General features: G+C 33.3%; 1 protein-coding gene across 9 annotated transcripts in view; it reads left to right on the top strand.

The window, feature by feature from the left end:
• Window positions 1–23,430, top strand: part of TCERG1 (transcription elongation regulator 1) — a 59,864-nt gene that overhangs the window by 12,014 nt on the left and 24,420 nt on the right. For 3 of the 9 annotated variants that reach the window (XR_009053216.1, XM_057731931.1, XM_057731897.1), the window contains 9 exons: window positions 3,092–3,334; window positions 7,504–7,566; window positions 8,761–8,961; window positions 9,692–9,804; window positions 10,578–10,666; window positions 20,664–20,824; window positions 21,878–21,934; window positions 22,078–22,144; window positions 23,213–23,263. Coding sequence is in view for 8 of the 9 variants with exons in the window: in XM_057731931.1 (XP_057587914.1) it covers window positions 3,092–3,334; window positions 7,504–7,566; window positions 8,761–8,961; window positions 9,692–9,804; window positions 10,578–10,666; window positions 20,664–20,824; window positions 21,878–21,934; window positions 22,078–22,144; window positions 23,213–23,263 (1,045 nt within the window). In the remaining variant the exon portion in view is untranslated. The remainder of the gene's footprint in view (window positions 1–3,091; window positions 3,335–7,503; window positions 7,567–8,760; window positions 8,962–9,691; window positions 9,805–10,577; window positions 10,667–20,663; window positions 20,825–21,877; window positions 21,935–22,077; window positions 22,145–23,212; window positions 23,264–23,430) is intronic. The other 6 variants (XM_057731912.1, XM_057731949.1, XM_057731941.1 and 3 more) reach the window with 3 other exon arrangements.

Genomic DNA, 23,430 nt, shown 5'->3' with positions numbered 1-23,430 from the left:
GCTTCAGGGACTAGGGAATTATTAGTGTATATTACCTTGTAAGAAATATGTACATGAGAGAAGTTGTCATATTACTAAATTTAAATTCAAATTTTATTTTATTTTATTGACACGAGTAGTAACTGAAGAAGTAAGGTACATACGATATGGGGATAGTTTTTTTAAATGCCCTATTTGATATTTTTAGAGAGCTTGGGAGAAAATGTACTTAAGAGGTAAATAATGCTTTACAAGTCTGTTTTCTTTTGTAGCTAAGTTGAATTCTGAAAACACAAAAGTTTAACAGTGATACTAGCTAGTTGGTTGAGGGTCTTTGCCTTCTTATAGGCAAATGCTTCTAAAACCTGTGGGGCAAGGCAGAAAACTGCCAGTTTTATGGGGTGCTTGTGGTGGTAATGGGAGAAGGAGATTAATTAAAAGCAGTGTGGTTCTACATGGAGGCTCTATGTTGCTTCTATTTTGTTCCCTGCCTTCTTTGGAAAGAGAAATAGTAGTACTTTGTTTTAAGGAGGGTGGGTAGCCAAAGACTTTAACTGTTCTTATGTGTTCCATTTCTATATTGGAGTGGTCTATCAGTAGGCCCATAGGTATCTTGTGATTATCAACTATTCTATTCAGAATTCCTGTTTTTCATTTTTTTGTACTACCCTTCAGTGATAGGGAGGCCTTTATTCTAAGAACAGAATAGCAAAATCTTGTTCTTTTTACTGCCTTTAAACATCAATTTTGAAATTGCCTTTCTGAGTATTCCTGACATCTGTTTTTATTTCACTTGATTCAATGTCATGAAGTGTTATTATACTACAGTCTTAATATTTCTCCATCTGTTAGAGGTAGTCATTTGTCTTTTTTAGTTAAGATCTGAGTCTGAATTAGTGGTATATTTTGAGGTCTAGTGTTAACACTAGTCATTTTAGCAAATGGAGTTAGTAGGACTTTACCTATTATAAAGTCCTAGCTACCATTCTCCCAGCTTCCCAGTTAATTCTTTTATTGCCTTTGTCCCTTCTCTCTCATGACTCATGGCCACTAATCAAGTTCAGAAAATCCTGTGTCAGCAAGAGGAATAGGTTGAGTGAATACTTTTTGCCATCTCCACTGGTGTTCCTTTCCCTTTGAAATTTGGTGCTTTTGTAACTCATTTTATTTTCCTGACTACAGTATTTTGTATCATAATTTTAGCAAATATTACTAAATACTATTACCATAATATTTTTAAAAAATGTAATTCTATGAACTGCAGTATAAACCTGTGGGTAAATGGAACTAAAACTTAAGCAATTTATATTTTAACCCCAGTTGAACAAAAACTCCTTTTATCCTGTGCAAGTTTGTGAACAATGCTGATGAAATCCTACTTCTCAGGGAAGTTGGGAAGAATAACTAGATATATTTTCAGCCATTGCAGTAGATTACAAATGCTAAATGGTATATGTATGGGACTGGGCAAATGTTGCATGTAATTTGTATTTTTCACACTGTTATAAAATTATATTAATATGATACTGTACCCTAAGGCTAGGTCTATGCTAGACCAACAATTCATTCCTGGGCCCCTGAAGATACTTGTTTGGCCCTGCTGTCTATTTAGCCAAGGTGAGTCCCTCATTAACAAGTATGAAATTGCTCACATCTTCCCAGCCTAAGTGAGTTTTTCATTGTTAGGAGCTAAAGAAAAGATACAGATTTTTTTTCAGTTGGATTATTGGGTGGTTTGCATTAAACAGTGTGCTTTCCCTTAGAATAAAATTGGCATAAAGATTGGGAAAGCACTGTTTTATTTAATTTCATAAATTCATTCTTAGTCCAGTATAAGTAAAGTTTGACATTTTTCTTTATATCAAGGTAAAGATGAAGTATTTGTTACAAATGAATTACAAAAATGAATTTTTGTTTGGAACTAGATAGGTTGTGAATAACAAAAAATGTTTTGTAATATTGAGAACTGAAACTTAAAAAAGGAAATACGAATTTTATATATTTTGGGGGTCACAATTTGAGTTTAAGGGATGAAATGTTTTATTTTTGATATTTAAAAATAATGTATTAGCAGAAGCAAATTATCCTGAATTTCACATTCTCCTGGTCTCTCACACTGGAAACCTGAGTTTTTTTTTTTTCTGTTTTTACCTTTTTATTTTGAAGTAATTATAGAGAAACTCAAGTTGTTTTTGACTCCATTTGTTCATATCCAGTCAGTCATTAGTTACTGCATATCTTTTTCTCTCTGTTCTTCCTTGCTTGGACAACTTCAGATATGTTGAAATTGATTTCCCCACCTCTGTTCTTCCTTTTCTTCCTATGCATCTGCCAGGTTAACTCATCAAATGAGCAGTGATTATTACTCTTCCATACAGAAACCTTCATTCTGCCTCCCCCACATCCCTTTTACATTCACGAAGTCACATAAATAACACGTGAATGCATTCTTATAAAAAAAAATCAAACTAACGAAGCATGTGTAGTAAAAAGTAAAAGGTGTACACAGATATGTTTTGGTGTTCATTCTTTTAGATCATTTCTCTGAATTTATGTAAGTTCTTCCCTTTCCCTACCCAGTCAAGTGCAGGCTCCTTAGTCATCTGTTCAAGGCCTCCCACTTTATGCCTCTGGCCTACCTTTCCAGCCGTAACTCACTGGTTCTGTTGGTATGCGTAGTGTTTTACTAGTTGGCTGCTTGTCTTTTGTTTTCTAAACAATTCCTTGTTGTCCCCTACTCTTTGCTTTTACTCATTTTTCTCACCACTTGCTTATTTTTTCCTTTCACTTTGTCATTTTCCTTGTTGAAATCCTAATCTTTCAAGGCCTGTCACCACAGTATAAATTTTCTGTACCATCTCACAATAAGAGATGGTCTTTGGGTCTTGATTTACATTCTTATACATTTATCCCATTTCACTTTGTTTTTTAGTTATTTTTTTATGTTTCATTTAACTATTTTCAAGCTTCTCGAAGGCAGAGACCTTGTTATAAATTCCTTTTAGTGCTTGGAATGGGCCCTTAAATACTTACTGAGTGAGTGAATGATGAATGAGTATAGTAAAATGGTTTATGAAGGAGTGATACATATTTTTGTTTTATCTTTTATCAGCACCCACAACCCAAGATCAGACCCCAAGTTCTGCTGTTTCAGTTGCCACGCCTACAGTTAGTGTTTCAGCTCCTGCTCCTACAGCCACACCTGTGCAAAACGTTCCTCAGCCGCACCCCCAGACGTTACCTCCTGCTGTTCCTCATTCAGTACCTCAGCCAGCAGCAGCAATACCTGCTTTTCCACCAGTAATGGTACCTCCATTTCGTGTTCCCCTTCCTGGCATGCCAATTCCACTTCCAGGTAAACCAATAGATGATGATAATTTTTCCAGCTATGTTTTCATATTGTCAGTTAGTTTGTTCTCATGTGTCTGTTGCATTTGAAATTTGCCTTGAATCTCACTTGTTTGAAACATTTTTGAAAGATTCATGGCTAACTGCAGTATTTTCTCTTCAGTTTTGGTAAATGTCCTTTTTTGTTGTTGTTTACATGTTTTAAAATTAGAGCCACATTTAAAGCTACACTCATTTTGGATAATGGCCTCAATGAATTAAAAATGATCATCTTTTTGTGTAAATATGTTCTAAAATGCAATATTTTGAGGGATTGAGTGTATGAATTTAAGAAATCACAAGTCATAGTAGGTAACACAGGTTAAGTGATTTATATATAGTGCATTGGTCTGAGCACTTTACATGTAACAATTCATTTAGTTTTCACAACCATCTTATGCAGTATATACACAGATAGGTTAAGTTACTTGCCCTTGGTCACATAGCTACTAAATGAATGGTGTAAGGGTTTGAGTCTGGGCACTCCAGATCCAGATACCATGCTTGTAATAATTATGGTATACTGAGAGGAAAATGAGTCACTTTATAAAATTCATCTAAAACAGAAAAAGCATAAGTTTTCCCTGTAACAATTGTGAAGTACAGCATGCACCATTTAAATGTTCAAATAGTTATGGTGAATTCATGTGTTTTATTTTCTTAGGGAAAATCATTTCAACTAGGAAGGAATTAAGATTGTGGAGTAGAATTTTTCCCATAGGGATTAAACAGTGGTAATGTTTGGCATTCTAATTTGAGTGGGTTTGCTGTTGTGAAACATATTTACTCCTTAATCCATGGTCTGTTCTCCTAGAATTTTAGTTGAAAATGTTGATACCTTCGAGAGGTCAAGTTCACAAGGCTAGTTTGTAGCAAAGATGAATAGAACCTAGCCTCTTGTCTCCTGATTTCACACTCCTTCCACTATGATTACTGCTTTGTTGTACTAGTTTTTGTGTAAGAATAGGGTTGTTAATACAGCTGTTTCTTAGATTTGTGCACATTTTAATTATCACTGTCGCTCTAATTGTCTATTTCCTTGTAACTACTTTGAAAAGAACACATTTAGATATTATTCCTTAGCGAGAAAGAAACTAAAAAGTTTAAGAATTGGTGGGTTTTTTGGAAAACCTTTTAGATGTTGTCTATGTAGTGTTAGATAATTAAATGCTCAGTATGTGATAGTTAAGAAACTGAATCATTTAAAAGTGAGAAGAAAATAAAAAATGTTTTCCCTAATACTAGGGATTACCCTTTTTCAAAATTAAATTTAAGATAAGCCATTGAATACTTTCCTCTTTGGATATGCTCTTTGTAGAAAATAAAATAAATGGATAAAAGCGTAACATTCGTCATAACCTGCAGTCTTGGTCTGCATTAGGGTCAGGGACAGTGTTAAGACCAGATCCTGGATGCTGAGAGATCTTAAGGAGCTGGGATTGTTAATGCTGCAGAGAGAAGATTGAGAGGTAGCATAATAACAAATATGAGGTATTGGAAAGGACTTTGGTTTTGCTTTAGAGGTTCTTAACAGGACCAGTGGGTGAAAGAGTAGCAAAATTTATTTCCGTAGAAAGTGAAATTTTGCCACAATAAAATCCCTTCAGTTATAGCTGTCCTTGGATGCCTTGGTCTTCTCTGGTCCTCACCTCACCATTAAATTTTAGAACAGATGGTAACCATTTAGATTACCAGATGAGATAGTACCTATGAAGTTTGGCAGTAAAAGACATTTAATAAATGGCAGCCACTAATGATATTTTGTAGGTCAGTTGGAAGAGAATCTGAGTTAGATAATCTGTAAAATTTTGTGCAAGATTCTTTGGAGAGGGAACTAATGTTTTATAGAAAGTAATTGTTTGTTTATATAGTAAGGCATCTTTGATGTTAGAGTTTGTTCATTTTCTCATTTCCCCTTTGAATTTGGTCATCTAAGGTACTTTAATAAAAAAGAAAGGAAAAGAAGACTTGTTTTTCTCCTCCCCAAATCTTTGGTTTTATGTATAATGCCATCTATCTCTGTTATTCCTTTTTTATATAAATTCAGCAGTAAGGTAAATAGGAGGGATTTGGATGTAATTTATCTTGGAGCCTTAAATTCTATTTGAAACAGCAATGTATGGCTCTAATGAGGATTACTGAAGAAGGGATAGTCAAGATGAAGGAAAGGAGTGGCAGAGTTAGGTAAAATATAGGAGTGTGAGGTGGAATTGGGGATAGTGAACTGGATTAGGATTGTAGGATTTCTACTTCTTAGTCTGTAAAATCTTATTTGGAATTTTAAGAAGCTTATGGTCAGTGACATCAGGATTATCTAAAATACTAAATGGAATTTTCTAATTTCCTGATAGAATATAATTTGAGGATAGAGTTGTAGGAAAATTGAACAAATGCTCCTTTTAAAAAGAAGGTTAAAAATTTAGATGTTTGCTTATTTTGTGAGTCTTCATGATATGCATATAGTCACCCTCAGAAAACCTTAAGTTGGTCTTTTGAGATAAGAAACAGACATGTCCTTTCATTATGGCCTATAATGTTAATATCAGATACAGGAGTTCTGTGTTGGACCAGTTGACGTTTAACAATGGCAGTTAGGCCTAAATATGAATAGATTTGATTTTCTTCTGTTTAAGTTGTATAGTTGAAATTGCTTATTGGGGGATGGTTTCGGAGAACAGCCTTTGAGAGTAAATTTCATATATTCTAAGAAATGAATTTCTCGTGCTAACTTAATAGGCTTAGTGGTCCTGCAGATGGCAGTATTTGTACTAAATTATACTATGCTAAACTTCTTTAACCAAATGAATTTTTCCATTGCTTTTTTTAAACATTATGGAAAATAAAACTATACATATAACTTTATTCAGCATGCTTTTATGATCCAGTGTGTTTGTTTTAGTTTCAGTGTTAATAGGAAGTTTAGCTTTAATATTTTTATTTAAAATAGTAATTAAGAAATTAAAGCACTTTTTGAAAATTGGCAGTATTTTTGTGTGTGTGTGCGTGACCATAGGTATGTTATTTACAAACCCAGGGGTTTGATTTTTATTTTTGTCTCTGAAATAGGAAAAATTTATTTTCATGTACTTTAGTGGGGAAAATAGTTTATTATTTTTAATTTTTATCAGTACCAAAGTAGGCTTAGCTTTTTTTTAGCCAAGGCAAATAGAAAATAAAATTTAATTTCCCAACCCTTTGCCTTCAGCCTTTTCCTTTAAAAATTCACTCTTAATTTTGATTTTCCTCAATTAGTCTTAGTTTTCCAGCTTTTCCTTTCATTCCCTTTTTATCACCACTGTAATGCATCATGATGAATCTTCATTCTTCTAAGAACTGTACGTAATTTCCATTCTTTAATACAAGTGCTACTCCTTTAGCTGGCTTAAACTAGATTGAGGTTTCTAAAGCAATCAGCCCATGTAGTCATTAATGATACTAAAGGGGCTGTGTTTTTCTTAATTTGTTAGCCTGCCTCCACAGTGTTCCAAGTCCATGGCATTCCATAGAGCAGGCACTACACATGGATGTTTTGTTATTAGTTGAATGCTACCCTCCTCTTCATCTTTGCCCTTTTATTTAAAGAATTATTTGCAGTGGGATATTTGGATCTGTCTCATACTTTATTTTCTACCTTTCCCTCCCACCCCTCTTTGTCCTATCTTACTCTTTTTCTACTTCTGCATGGTTATGCTCCATGCCTCTGCTTCTGCATGTAGTTCCCACTTAGCAGCAGCACAGAGAAAGTGTCTTGTCAGTGTCATGCTGCGTCTGCCTTTCACTGGTATCTTAAGCAGCATGGGTTTGATGTCCTGTGGGAAAATGTCCCACATGAAAACTTGTTATGCATATGTAATGAAGGGGCTTTCCTTTGTTGAATTTAAACTTTTGAGACTCCTTCAAATATTATCAGCTGGTTTGATAAAAAGGTAATTGATGCTGTAATTTAGAATTAGTTATCATTGGATTTGGCACCACTTCCCACAAAATGTCAAACAGAAAGAAATTTTACTTCATCCTTGGTCTTTTTCATTGGAAATAACATTCTAAATTGTAGTGGTAAATTATTTCCCTGAATCCCAGTGGTAGCCGACATACAATGGCAGCTTTCCAACGTATGCTTGCTTATCCATTTTACAGGTGTAGCAATGATGCAAATAGTCAGCTGCCCGTATGTAAAGACAGTCGCTACCACCAAGACCGGTAATTTTTAAAACCATCTTAGTTTGTTTTGTCTGTAAGTTGGCATGGTAGTGAATGTTGTTGTTTATCCTTTTATTTATTTATTTTGCCCAAGTGAGTGGATTTTTTTATATTTTTCTTTTTAATGAGCAGTATAAATGCAGTTTTCATATTTGGCCAACACTTATAATTTTCCCAATTGCCTGTAGTCTTAGCTTTGTTGGTTCACAAAAGCAAATAAGGTCAGATCACTTTATATCTTAATTTTTGTAATAAGTGTAAACAACTTCATTCTCATATTCATAACATTTAATTTTATTTTTTGATGTGTGTTTTTAAGTTAAATATAAAAAAATCATTTCCATGTGTAAAGTGATGTGATTATGCTTGCATGCTAGTGAGTATATGTGTGTGAATATTTGTGTGTATAGTATAAATCTGCATTTTGAAGTTACTGAAGTTAACTACCTGAAACTTAAATTCTAGTATAGGATTTGAGGGTTTTTTTCAATTTTGATTCACGTTTTTGATTATTTTGTTTATATAATACCAGCTTGTTTAGCTATCTGGTGAAAAATATAAATCTTGGCTTATCTTTTGAAAAAATAAAAGAAACTTTGCTGTCTTTTCAGAAAAGAATAAACTGTCAAAGAGTTTACAGGGATATCTGACTTAATCACTTAGTATATTAAAATTGATTTGATAATAAACTCAGTCATTTACTTATTTTTTCAATCATTTACTTTAAAATGGAATTTTATCCATATCCTTTTTTAGGTACCTTAGAACAAGAAAATAATTTTGCCTCAGGAAAATGCTTAGTAAATACGCTTATTGCCTTGATTTCATTAGAATTTGAGAAATTCTTTATAAAAATATATTTCTATTAATAAATAGAGAATGTACCATTTTTATAATTTATTATGTTATTCTAATTTAAGATTTCATTACACATGTGACCAAATTTCTGACTGTTCTTAAGGTACTTCTTGGGTTGAATTTCTGAATCTAATTGAATTTAGGCATTAGAAATAAACCAAGAATATAGATTTTAAGTAATTAAATCATATTTTATATGATTTTTTTGTTTCAACTGGCTCATTCATTTATTAATGTTTAATAGAAAGATTTAGCTCATATTTTAATGTTTTATTTTGTGTCACAATTTGATACTTGGGTCTAATTTTTTTTTTATTATTATTATTATTCTTTTAGGTGTATTGCCAGGAATGGCCCCTCCTATCGTACCCATGATACATCCCCAGGTTGCTATTGCAGCTTCACCTGCTACCCTAGCTGGAGCAACAGCAGTTTCTGAGTGGACTGAATATAAAACAGCAGATGGGAAGACATATTATTATAACAATAGAACATTAGAATCAACCTGGGAAAAACCCCAAGAGCTAAAAGAAAAAGGTATAGTGTTAATGACTTGGTGGGACATAGTATAAATAGAATGCTATTTGAAATTGTGTTAATTCCTTTTTAAAATGTTTGAGGGATTTTCTGATTACATAGTGTTGGATTATTTATTTCCACTGAATCGATAAATATGTATTTATTTACAAAGCCAGTTCTTCTACCTACATCTTTGTCCATCACTTTACCATCTGGAGAAGTTAAATTATATGTACACACTAATATATGTTTTTTACTGTTGTCAGGAATTGCATAATTCTACTGAGTAATTATTGTTATCCTTCTTAAGATTAATAGTAATGATCAGGAAGGAATGTGTCTATTGTATGTGTTCTGAAGAAAAACTTTAGGCTATTGGAATCTTGGATGAAGAGGACTCATAATTTTCTGTGTCACAAGTCCACGTTTTCTGTTTTTTAGTATGTTATCCCTTTCAGCAAAATGAATGATTGCTACAAATGATACATGAATGACCTGAAAGACTTTATGTCCCTCTGAAATCAGTAGCTCTTTTCTATAGTTTCCTGATTGGTATAGCAAGGTATTTGAAGATGAGCATTACATTAGATTCAAATCCATATTACAAGGAAGAACATTTTATTTCTGTGGTTACATTTTATTTCTGTGGTTAATAACTAGAAATGGAATATCTTAACCACTTAGTTTCTGAAATTTCATCAGAAGTTACATCAGGACCACTGTGTGATTTTATCTCAATTTTTAATAGAAAAATTAGAGGAGAAGATTAAAGAGCCAATTAAAGAACCTTCTGAAGAACCTCTGCCAATGGAGACAGAGGAGGAGGATCCTAAAGAAGAGCCAATAAAGGAGATAAAGGAGGTAAAGAGCCATTACCTGTTAACCTGGGAGCTAGCATTGATTGTCGGGTACAGTTTACTTGTAATTGAAAATCCATTTGCTATAGTCTTAGATAACTGCTATAAATCTGATCTCTGAAATTTTAGGTTTTTTTGAAATGTCTAATTCAATTTTTCCTTTGAAAGTTTCATTAAATTACTTCTCATACTTAATCAAGACCCCCTTAGAAAGAAAGGGTCTTGGACCAGAGTTGATGTCCCCTCCTCAGTTACAGACTGGTACATGTTATAATTAGAAGCACAGCTTTGTATTTGGGGAATGTTTGTTGTATCTGTCCTCTCCTGACATGTAATAATCTCTATACGGCACTAAAAGAGCCCTGATTTTTGGAAGCTTCCTTTATTCAGTGAGGGACTAATGGTAGTCATGTCTTATCAGTAAGGAATTTAGCAAAAAAAAAAAAAAAAAAGAAACCTTAAATGAAGAGGTCTCCTCTAATCTTCTGTACCCTTTTCCTTATTTCTACTCCTAAACAGATGGTTAGTGAGTCTGTAAGATAGGACCATCTGCTGCTGATGGGGTCTACTGTTGTGGAATTCGGCTCTGTCTAGGGGGCAAGGATTTAGAACTTATTTAGAAATTCCGACTCAAAATCTCTCCTCTGTATGCTAGCAACAGACCAGACCTTATGTTGGTTGTATTTTAAGGTATTTGCAGTTTTTCTTGGATTTGTGGGGTATTCAGGTTAAAGTTTTGTGATATTAATTTAATGGGAGTAATATCATTTCCCATAGGAGCCCAAAGAAGAGGAGATGACTGAAGAAGAAAAGGCTGCCCAGAAGGCAAAGCCAGTGGCTACTACTCCTATTCCTGGTACTCCATGGTACGTATTAATTAGTAAGTTGTTTTATTTATTTATTGCCATGCTTGATTATTGCATTATTACCCAATAGGAAGAAGAAGTACTTTAAAAAAAGTATGTCAAATGTGTTTTTATCTACTGAATATTTTTTGGTTCTTGTTTGTTATATTTTGGGTGTTCAGATCTAAAACTCAAGTGCTGCAGTGTCTTCCTCCCTTCATGGACCTCTCCATTAATATTTATTGTCTATAATTATAGATTTGAACCACTGTAAGGTCCTGAATCTACTTTTTTATTGTTTAAAATGTTTTAAAATTGCTTTTGTATATATATCTTCATATGATTATGTTTATAGAACTTTGTAAAATTGTGTCTTTTTATTTTAGTGTTGAATAGTATATTTTTTCTTTCCTTCTTGTGTTTGGTTCTCCCTTTTTTTCCTCTCCCCACATCAGGGCTTTCTCTCCTGTTCCTGTTCTTATTTAATCCATATAGAGTCTACACATGGCAATGAGTTAGCTTGTTTCTTAAGTCTTATAATCTATAGATTCCTCTCCATTTTATTTTCTTTGCTTTTTCCTCCTTGTTTTTGTTATCGAGAGAATAAATGTGTTTGTTCTAGAGAGTCCCACAGTCTGGATTTTTATTATTGCATCCTCATGATACTCTTTAATAGAATCCTCCATTTCTCAATTTCCTGTAAATTAGCAGGCAGTTACAGAGATTTGATCAGATTCATGTTTGATCCCTTTGGCAAGTCTAGTTCATAAGTAGTGATGTGCCTTTCCCTCAGGATGCATCTAGTCTCTTTTTGTGTGATGTTAGTGGTCATTGCTGATTATTGCCTAGATCAGTGATTTTCAGTCAGTTGATTTTGTCTGTTTCCCCTCAGCAACTCCCTCCCTGTAGTGGATGCTGGGCAGTATTTGGAGACATTTTGAGTTGTCATAATTGAAAGGTGTTAAAAGCATGCGATGGGTAGAGGCCTGGGATGCTCCTAAACATCCTACCATGTATAGGACAGCTCCCTATGAGAACTAATTATTTGGCCCAAAGTGCCGATAGTGCTGAGGTTGAAAAACCTGGCCGAGATCTGTTATCATTAAGGGTTGAAAATGGTGGTAATGTATTTCTATTACTCTGTTTTCATTTATTAACCGGGATACTTGGAGATCGTTTCTCTTACTGACATTGGTTATTTAGAAGTGCAGGTTGTGTAGGAAAGGAAGGATTTACCTACCTGTTTTCAGAATAAGCAGTTGGTTTAAGTATTAGAAATTCATAGGTTGAAATATATTTTATGTTTCTATCCCTAGCAGTTATTATCCTTACTGATGTTTATTTGTTTCATCTTTGGCTAGGTGAAGCCTCTTAAGGTTGACTCCTGAGGGGTTTTTTGTTATTGTTATTATAAAATCCTGTCTTTGATACCTTCTTTCATTTCTTCTCGGACAAGATGTTCCTGGCTTATCTTACATACTTCCTATTTCAGACCTAGATTCAGCCATTTTCCAAGGAGCCCTGATTTTTTTTTTTTTTTAATTAATTTTTATTTTTTGACTACATCAGGTCTTCATTGTGACATGGCCTCTTCGCTGTGGCATGTGGGCTTCTCGCTAGCTGTGGCGTGCAGATTTTCTCTTCTCTAGTTGTGGTGCACATGCTCCAGAGTGAGTGGGCTCTGTAGTTTGCGGCATGCAAGCTCTCTAGTTGAGGCATATGGGCTTAGTTGTCTCGTGACATGTGGGATCTTAGTTCCCTGACAAGGGATTGAACCCGCATGCCCTGCATTGCAGGGCAGATTCTTTACCACTGAACCACCAGAGGAGTCCCAGCCCTGGTTTCTTTTTGTGAGAAGTGGCATTTATAGGCCATGGTGTGCGATATAGGGATAGTTGTTACTACTGAATTAGTCATTATTTTTAGACCTCTTTGGTAGACACAGGTAAAAGATACATTTAAAGATACATCTGAAGTTCACACCCTTATTTGCAGTTCAAGTCTACCTTAAGATTTTTACTGACTCTCATCATCTGTCTTAATTCAGTATTTCCTTTTGTTCTGAAAATCTTCTTTGAGTTATAGCAACATAATTACTCATTTGCTTTTCTCATTGGTAAGACCAGTACTGTCACCAACAGTGTGATTACTGAAGACAGTTTAAGCTTTTTTTTCCAGTTATTTTTATGTTTAGGGTATATTACTCTAGGGATATATAGTCAAATTATTGTATTTTAAAAGCATTTTGGAATAGTTGTTTTTTATATAGTTACTCTACCAACTTGGTACACAGGCTCATTTTTAAAAATAATTGTGCAAAACATTTACCCAGTTCTAGAATCAAAGTTATAAAAACAATGTGTTTAAAAGAATATATTCCTAGATTGTGGTTTGTCTGAGTATTGTTCATGAAAAGCTGGTAACCAGCTCCAAACCCCATGTGTTTTGTGGATAGCATCAGTTTTCAGATTTGGGTCTTTACTCAGATTAGTGAAATTTTCTTTTGGAATTTGTTTAATTAATGCTTCTCTTCATTTGTTTCTTTTCTCTTTTCTGGAACATTTGTTACTTGCTGAGTATTTTGTAATTATTCTAAATCTCTTTCTCTTATGATTCATATCTATAATTTCTGTGCTCTGCTTTGTTGTTTTCTCATTGATGTGATATAATATTAGATGAATGCATTAAAAAACAATATAAAGGAATTATATGAAGTAAATAACAGAATTCCACTTTCACCAAGCCCCTCCTCATTACAAAAATTTTGGTATATATGCTTTCTGCACCTTTTGCTATCTTGTGTTTTATGTACATGTGTGTAGAGAAGTGTGTGTGGTATACATGCACATTATAGTATCTTTAGAAAGTATATTATTCCTGAATTTTTTACTAAATATGTCTTAGACATTTTGCAATTTTAGTACATGTAAATCTGTTTATGATAGCATAGTTTTCTGTTGTATGAAAAGAGGTAATTTTCCTACAAATGGGTGATTAGATTGTCTTCCGTTTTTGTATGTTTGTGGGGTTTTTTGTTTTGTTTTTTGTTTTTGTGCCCTGGCATTATGGAAGTTGCTGTTTAGGACATCCTTATACATATATATTTCTTTGTGAACACATGCAAGTATTTCTGTTGAATTGATTTCTAGACGTGAAATTGCTGAATCAAGTGATAAAGCTATTTAAAATCTTGATGAATATTGCTAATTAGACCTCAGAAAGGGTTTTTTTTTTTTTCATGGGAAGAAGGGACTGGACCAGTTATTCCCAGCACCAGCCTGAGTGTACCAGTTTTCTCTGACTCTCACCAGTGTGGGGATATTCCTTTAAAATTTTTAGTAACTTGATAAGAAATCTTGTGTTTCCAGAATGTCAGTATAATTGAACATATTTTATGTGTATTGGCTGCTTATTGCCTCTTTACAGTTTTTGCTCCTCTTTTTATGGACTTGTCTTTTTCTTATTGATATGTGGGAGCTTTTTATTTATACTGCTGTTAACTCTGACATAAAGAACTCTTACACCTCAATAATATGGAAAAGAATTCAACAGAAAAGTAATCCAAAGGTGTGAACATGTACTTTACAAGCAGCACGTGTGAAGGAAGCGCCATATCATTAGTAATCAGAGAAATGTAAATTAAAACCACACCTATTAGAATGGCTAAAATTTTCAGAAACTGAGCATGCCAAATGTTTTAGAGGATGGTGAGCCGCTGAAACTCTCCTACACTACTGATGGGAATTTCAAAATGGTGGGACCACTTTGCGAAGCACTTGAGCATTTTCCTAGGAAGAATATATAGTAATCCAGCCATTCTGCTTCTATTTACTTGAGAGAAACAAAAACATCTGTCTACATGAAGACTTTTACAAGAATGTTCCTAACAATTTTATTTGTAATTTATTTGGGCTGTTTCCAGTTTTTGGCTATTACAAATAAGCAAGTATCTAGGAGTGGGAAAATTGAAAACTAGAAACAACCCAAATGTGCATCAACAGGTGAATGGATACACAAATTGTAGCATGCTACTCATCAATCAAAATGAACAGACTGTTGATACATTCAACAATATAGATGAATCTCAGAGTCATTACTGCTAAGTGAAATCATTTGTGGAAATCCTTTTTGTCATGGAATCCAATCAAAAACTAAGGCTTACTGATCGTAGGGAATACAAAATACTTCTAGTTTTGACCTCTCTTTATAATTAATTTAAAGGCAGGAGTTGGGGAGAGGGGTGAATGTAATACATTTTCATCCAACTATTCAGTGCAGAATTCTCTTCAAGAATTTCCCTTAGAACCATCCTGAGACACTTAAAGCGATCTTGTTAGATGTTCAACTTTATTCGGAAAAAACTAAGCCTAACTTTTCGATACCAATTTCTGAAACACTGTTTTATCCATGTTAATAGCAATAACTACTTTGAGATGGAGGTGCTATTCAACTAACTCATGTTGGCTTCAAAATACCTAGGTGTGCTAATACAGCTCCAATGGTATTAGTGGTATATATGCAGTGAGAAGCTGTCAGGACATTTCAGCATTAATAGCAAAACTATGGACAAAGAATTCTTTTGTTACAAAACTACTTGTGCTAATAATATGCATGATAAAGTGCTTAGGGGTGAAGTGTACTAATAGTCTGCATCTTTTAACGTATCAAGAAAAAGAAGACTGACAGATGCATTGAGGGAAGAATAGATAAGTGATAAAGCATATATGATAAAATATTAAGTGTAAACTCTAGGTGGTCATATATGGTGTTCATTGTTCTAGAGACATTCTTTCGATATTTCTGTATGTTTCAATTTTTTCATAATATTGAGGGTAAAAAACTAGAAACGCAGCAGCAATCAATTGATATAAATATATAGATAAATAAAAATAAAGTCCCTGTGCCACTCTAGGTAAATACAAAAGTTCAAATACTGTAAGTTCAAAGATAAATTTTTTCACAAATTAAAACCCGACGCAGATTACAGACAGACAAACCATGGCAAGTACAGGCAGCCTTCAATTTGCGCTTTGTGCAGGACTATACAAGTTACTGACAGGCTAAATGTTTGTGATGCAATCTTAGTAAGCAGTGGAAAAAGTTACAGTTCTCTGTGATCTTAAAATTTTTGTCAAAACATTAAAAACTTTCTTAGAACAGGAACTAAAGCTTACTGATCCTAGGAATTACAAAATTCTTCTAATTTTGACCTCTCTTTATTCTTAAAAAAGAAAAGTCAGACTGATGCTCTGAAATACTAGGAAAAGAATTCCAGTATAGTTAAGGAAAATATGGAACTTCGTGTTTTTCATTTAGCTTCTTATCTCTATAGAAATAGTAATTTTGAAGAGCAGCATCTAAAGGTAACAAGAAATACACTAATAAAATTTGATTATCCAAATGAAGTAGCATACTTACTTAGCTGAACAATTTAACTTAAAGTTAGCACTTATCCATCTTGTAAGAAATAGAAAATAAATTAGGAAATTAAAGTTACACTGATAGTATATTCCTTCATTGATAGAACTTGGAAGATAATTTGGAGAAATGGTTATCTTTCATGATTTCAGATGGACTATAAAAACACTAGAATCACTCGAGGGGGGAGGAGTCGAGGGAGGGAGGGAATACGGGGATATGTGTATAAAAACAGATGATTGAACTTGGTGTACCCCCCAAAAAATAATAAATAAATAAATAAAATTTAAAAAAAAAAACACTAGAATCATATAGTTGCATTTTTGGAGAGGGAGTGGGGCTGTTTCCTAAGAAAGACACAAAACCTAGAAGCTGTAAATAAAAAGATAAATAAATTTGACCTCATAAAAATATAAAATTTATATGTGATAAGGTTTTGTATATTAATTTTGTAGACTAGAGTCTTGCTAAATTCATTTATTATTGTTTTGTAGATTCTCTGGGATTTTCTACATAAATAATCATATCACCTGCAGATTGAAGCACATTTATTTCTCATTCTCTTTAATGCCGTTTATTTTCTTATTTCTAGGACTATCTATCATATCAGTGCAAAGAAGGGAACATCCCTGTGGGAGAAAATTCAGCCTTTTACATCAGATAAAATATTAGCTATAGGTTTTTTAAAAACTTGCTAGCATTTTTATCATAAATCTGCATCTTTTGAAGTGAATTTTTCTCCTTCGTCCTTTTATATAGTGAATTACATTGAGTTTTGAATGTTAAACTAGCTTTGCATTTCTGGAATAAACCCTGTCATGGTAGATTAATCTTTTTAATATATCATTGGATTTGCTTTGCTTTGCTAATGTTAATATTTTTGCATGTATATTCGTGGGATATGGATCTGCAAACTTCTTTTGTAATATTTTTGTTAGGTTTTGGTATTAGGGTTATGCTGGTTTCATAAAATGAGTTGGGTGGTGATTGGTGATTTCTATTTCTCTATTTATTGAAAAAGTTTGTAAGGTGATAATACTTTTTCCTTAAGGCTTTATAAAATAAGTAAACCATCTGTGATCAGAGTTTTCTTTTTGGGAAGGTTTTTGATAACAAATTAAATTTCTTTAATAGTTATAGGACTATTCAGTCCTTATTTTTGTTTCTTCTGTCAGCTTTGGTAAGTTGTATTTTTCAAGAAATTTGCTTATTTTATCTAGGTTAAATTTGTTCCAGTTATTCTCTTTAATATTCCTTAAATGTCTTTGTTATTATTCTCTTAATATCCTTTAGATGTCTGTGATCTGTGGTGATAACCCCTTTTTCTTTCCACGTAGTGGTGATGTGCTTTCTTTTCTGGATCAGTCAAGCCAGAAGTTTGCCAACTTTGTAGTCTTTCATAAAGACCACCAGCTTTGGGATGGTTGGGCCCCTCCCCCCTTTTCCCACTCTTATTTCCTTTTTTCTAATTACTTTGGGTTTATGTTTTTTTTTTTAGCTTCTTATGATGTACTCAGGTCATTAGTATTAGTTCTTTTCCAATATAATCATTTAAAGCTTAACATAGTTTCCTTTTAAGCACTACTTTAGCACCAACCTGCAAATTTTGATATGCTCTATTTTTGTTACCATTCAGTTCTTACTATTATAAAATTTACTTTTTTAATTTTGTCCTTGACTCATGTATTATTTAGAAGTCTGTCGTTTAATTTTCTTAATTTGAGGTTTTTCTAGGTATTTCACTGTTACTGATTTAATTGTCCTGCGGTCAGAGAATGCACTTTCTTTGGTGTTAATACTTTCAAATTTATTAAGACTTTTCTTTTTCATTGTTTAGCAAATGGTCTTTCTTAATACTGTTAGTTTTGGGATTTGGTTGGTCAGTTGTTGAGAGAGTTCTATTAATCTGTTATAATAGTGTGATTGCCTGTTTCTCTCTAATTGGTCCCTTAATCTGTTTTTAAGCTGTGTAAATAGGCTTGTATACATTTTACAGTTGTTATGTGTTCCTGACTGTCTTTTTTTATCATTATGAAATGACCCTATTTATCTCATAATACCCTGTGTCTTCATCTGTTATTAAAATAGCCATTCCTGCTTTAATGTTATGTTTGGTATATCTTTTTCCATCCATTTACTTTCAACTTTTCTATGACTTTGTGGTTAAAATTTGTCTCTTAAGACAGCTTATAATAGTGTCTTTTGTTTTTATTCACTGTCATTTCTCGCTTTTTAATTGGAGTGTTTAGACTATTAGCATGGATGTAACTTTTGGTTGGATTTAGATGTTTTCTTCTCTATTTGTGTTCCTCTGTTCCCAATTTACTACCTTCATTTGAATTATTTGAACATTTTCGAGCATTCCATGTAATAATTTATCTGTTGGCTTTCTGGTGATATCTCTTTGCATTAATTTTTAGTTGTTCTAGGGATTACTATATACACGCCTAACCATTATACCCTACTGAGAGTTATTATTGTACCACTTAACAGAAAATATGGACGTCTTGCTACCGTATAGGTTCTTTCTAAATAATTTTTCATACATATTTTTTTTTTTATTTTTATGGCACACGGGCTTAGTTGCTCCGCGGCATGTGGGATCTTCCTGGAGCTGGGATCGAACCTGTGACCTCTGCATTGGCAGGCAGATTCTTAACCACTGCGCCACCTAGGAAGCCCATCATACATATTTTGAAGAACTTAAGGGGAAAAAATATCTCTGATATTTACCATTTCTGTTGTTTTCCCTTCATTACTAAAGATCCAGGGTTTTTTGTTTTTTGTTTTTTTTTAAAGAATCATTTCCTTTCAGCCTGAAAAACTTTCTTATAGTGCAATTCTGATAGAGATGAAATCTCTTAGTGTCCCTTCATTGAGAATATCTTTTCCCTTATTTCTGAAGGATGTTTTTGCTGTATATGGAGTTCTGGGTTGGCATTTGCTTTTTCCAGAACTTTTAAGATGTTTTTTACCACATTTTTGCCTTGGATTTCTGGTAAGAAATCCTTGATCATTCGACTTGTTTCCCTGTTTTGTGCCATATTTTTTCTTAGCTGCTCTCAAGGATTTTTCTTTATATTTGATTTTCACCTGTTTGATTATGCTGTGTCTAAAAATGATTTTCTGGAAGATTATCCTATTTGGGGTTCACTGACCTTCCTTAAAACTTATGTCTTTTACCAAATTTGGATATTTTTTTCCTGGGCCATTTTGTCTTCAAATTTCTCCTGCCACAGTATTCTCTTTTCCTTCTGGGATCCCAGTGACATGCCGTTAGGCATGTTGATATAGTCCCATAAATTCCTGAGACACTATTCGTTGTTTTTTTTTTTTAAACAGTTTCTCTGCTGAGAACTTTTTTATTCAAGTGTTTATCTTTGTTTTGTTTTACTTTATCTCATGAGATGTAATTATAATTGCTGCTATAAAGTCTTTGATTATTTCAACAATAAAGGCTTTGTCCAATAATTTCAACATCTAGGTCACCTTGATGCCAGCTACTGATTAACTTTTGATTATCTGGTCATAAACACCAGGTTTCTGTTAGAGTTTTAGGTGCCTGTGCCACTATCATTGTACAAGTAAGGGCCACCTCGGCAGAGTTTTGAGGGAGGAGAAATGGGAAATTTATACCCTTGCTTCTCTAAACTTTGACTCTGTACGTCTGTCTGGTTATTTTTTTTAAACCTTACAGAGTTCTCATGTACTTGTTTTATCCTATATTGTTGCTGAGTTTCTAGTTGTAATTAATAGGAACAGTGGACTGTAGTGGGCTACAGTGCCATATAGCACAATGGGTACTTCTCTTTATTTTTTATTATTATTATTTTATGTATGTATGTATGTATGTATGTATGTATGTATGTATGTATGTGTGTATTGGCTACATTGGGTCTTTGTTGCTGCATTCGGGCTTTCTCTAATTGCGGCAAGTGGGGGCTACTCTTCATTGCAGTGGCTTCTCTTGTTGCAGAGCATGGGCTGTAGGGCACGGGATTCAGTAGTTGTGGTGCATGGGCTTAGTTGCTCCACGGCATGTGGAATCTTCCCAGACCAGGGATCAAACCCATGTCCCCTGCCTTGGCAGGTGGATTCTTAACCACTGCACCACCAGGGAAGTCCTCTTTACTTTTTAATATTTGTTATAGTCAAATATTAAAGGCTTCATAAATAATTGCATTTGAGTTTGTAATCTTGTTTGGTAAGAAATACTAAGAAGTATTATGTAATAGGTAGGGCGCTGTGGTCTGTTCTTCAGCTTTAAAACGGCTCAGCAGCGTTATTATTTGCTATTAAACCCATCTTTTTGTGATAGGTTAAAATTGTGCCAGACTAAGTTCCTGAGCACTCTAAATTCTGATCACAAATTGCTTTGCTTTTCCTAGTTTTCTCTGTTAGTATGTTGAGCTGCTATTTTACCTTTAGCCAGTCAGCTCTCTTCTGTTCTAAAAATTATATTTGGCTCTCTGTAAGTAACTAATAATAATATGAACATGTCTTTCCCCCACCACCTCCCCTTTAGATTGGATGACAGTAAATACGTAACTATAAAATATATTCTATAACATAAGAAAATAATGTTTGAATCAATTCTTAGGTGTGTTGTTTGGACTGGTGATGAGAGGGTCTTCTTTTATAATCCTACCACCCGTCTTTCTATGTGGGACCGACCTGATGATCTGATTGGAAGGGCGGATGTTGACAAAATTATTCAGGAGCCCCCTCATAAAAAAGGAATGGAAGAAGTGAAGAAACTAAGTAAGTTTTAAATTAGGATTTATCCTCTAATTTTAATATTCTTTTAATATTTTTATGGAAAATGCGAGGCAATTTAGAAATCTGTTTTCAAGGAATATAAGAAAAGGAATATTTGAGAAATGGAAAATAGAATGCTCTTCTAGGTTGAGTTCAGTAATAAGAGTTCAATAACTTAAAAAATAGAGATTTGGGTAAAAGTATGTTTTGTAAAATATTTATTTTATGTATATTTTTTAACTTATCCTTTTCAAGGTTGTCAGTCCAAGATATGTTGGTAGTGCTGATGCTTGCTCCATGCTTATTAATAATACTAAAGTACTGTTCAGTGAACCTTTTAGCACCTTTTGTGATTGCTAATATACATGTTGAAATAAACTGTACAGAATATTTTTAAAATATTTACTAAAATTTTGTAAAATAAAAATGCAAAGGTCGTTTAAACTTGATGAAATTTAGGGAAGGTAAGCCTAATTCCTGAGACTAGAGAGACTCCTACACTTTATTAAGAGAGAATCTTTTAGTCTACTTTATGCTTAGCATTTCAATATATATGATATATAATAAATAGAAATATTTGTACATATTTTTATTGCATGTTTTTATTGGATAATTTGCAGTGTATTGATATGATAGTGTTTTTAAAGAACCCCCTTGTGCAGCATAGAATCATGATAAATGAATCATTTAATACTTGAATTGAAACAAATCCTAATGTAATTATAATGATTGAGAGATCTTCATAGATTATATATACGTGGTACTAACATTTTGTGCTTACTAGTGATTTCCAAATTAGTGAAACTTGGTCTCCTTGGTGCAAAAGATAAAAGGATTTGGTAAATACATGTGTTAATAAACATTTCAGAATTAATCTAAGATTTAATGTAAAGGCAAGATTAATAGAGGAGGTGTAGAATTATGCTTTGTTTAATGTTTTATAAAGAAGTGGGTGTTATGAGATAGATATAAACAGTAATTTTTTTAAAAGAAAAGATTGTGTAATGTATGCATATAGCTATTCATAATATTTGAAATTTTTTTTTTTTTTGCCAGGGCACCCAGCACCAACAATGCTGTCCATCCAAAAGTGGCAGTTCTCTATGAGTGCAAGTGAGTGAACTATAAGTTGCAGCTTTAAAAAATTACTGCTAACACAGGTGTTCTGGTAGTGGTTAGCAGAAGGATTCATACCTAAGTATTTAAATTGTTGCTTGCTTATTTTCTTCTGATAGCTTAATTAAATTTTCTTATAGTTAAAGAAGAACAAGAACTAATGGAAGAAATGAATGAAGATGAACCTGTTAAAGCCAAAAAACGGAAGTAAGTAATATTTATAGTTTATGTAATTTAGGTAGATTTTTACCTTTTAAAAGCTGATTAAGGTGCAGTCAGTTCGTGATTGGGACAGGTAATGTGTGTGTTAGGAGACAGAAGTCATGATTACTCTATTTAGGCCTACTATTAAAAAGCTTTGCTTTAGGATGTAGAAATGGTGTCTCTTCTGTTGCTAGATGTGAAAAGATTTGGTTATTTAAATGTGTTATGAAGCCGAATGACATTTCAGGAGTTAGTTGATAAATTATTTTCAGGCATTCATTATGCCTGAATTTTATATAAAAGAAGTTTCCTCCCTGATAAAGACCCCAATAGACACCATTCCAAAAATCTGATAAATGTAGACCCAGGCTTCTCTTTTTTTTATGTACTGGTCACTTCACTAGTCTGTGTGTCCATGGTCATTTCTTGGAGGGAACTGATGAGCTTATTAGAAAGTGCTCTGAGAGAAAGAGAGTGATATAAGTTGAAATATTAGCTTGACCAGTGCTTGGTAAAATATGAATGTTACTGATTATGGGGGAGGTGAAAGGGTGTGGTAGAGGGTGTTTGCATATGGGCGGGGGAGGCATGGGACCATTATTTAGCAGCAAAAAGGAAACTTTGAGGACATTATCATGGACTAGTTTATCATAGTCCTTGTCTGAAAAGGACAGAGTGAATGCAGCCAGATTATGGCAAAGAAATCAGTAAGACAGCCCCTGTCAAGGGTAGTTCTTTTTTAAAAAAATTTCTTTATTGGCAACAATGTTAAATTTAGATATTAAAGAGTCACTCATAATTGACCACAGTAACAACAGCTGTTTGAATTTTTTACAGTTGACTTTTTAGTTCTTGACCAAATGCATTTTTATTAGTTGTAATCAACTGAATTTGTGTTCTTTTTTAAAAAAAATGTAGAATAAGACATTTTTCTTAATTATTATAAATGACTGTATTCATTCTGTTTATGTACCATAATTTTGGATGTTCCTACAATGTTAAACTTTTAGGTTGTTTTTAATTGTTTGTTCTTATAGACAACTCTGTAAGGTTTTTAACTGCTTTTATCAGGAGAATGTCAAAGAAGTCCTTTATGTGGATTGCCCGAGCTTCTCTATTTAGGTACAAAGCTAAAAGCCTATTTTTCCTGGCTTAGTTTTTCTTTATTTCTTTTATTGAGATAGATAGTGATAGTTTGTATTGTGACATTTTCATTTAGTATAATTCTATAAAGGTTATTTGTTTTCATTAGTTGTATTTCTTGGATGTCTTTTAACTCTTTATTTAAA

The sequence above is a fragment of the Hippopotamus amphibius genome, chromosome 1, assembly GCF_030028045.1.
Source record: "Hippopotamus amphibius kiboko isolate mHipAmp2 chromosome 1, mHipAmp2.hap2, whole genome shotgun sequence".
NCBI lineage: Eukaryota > Metazoa > Chordata > Mammalia > Artiodactyla > Hippopotamidae > Hippopotamus > Hippopotamus amphibius.
This window is presented reverse-complemented; position numbering and strand designations above follow the sequence as displayed.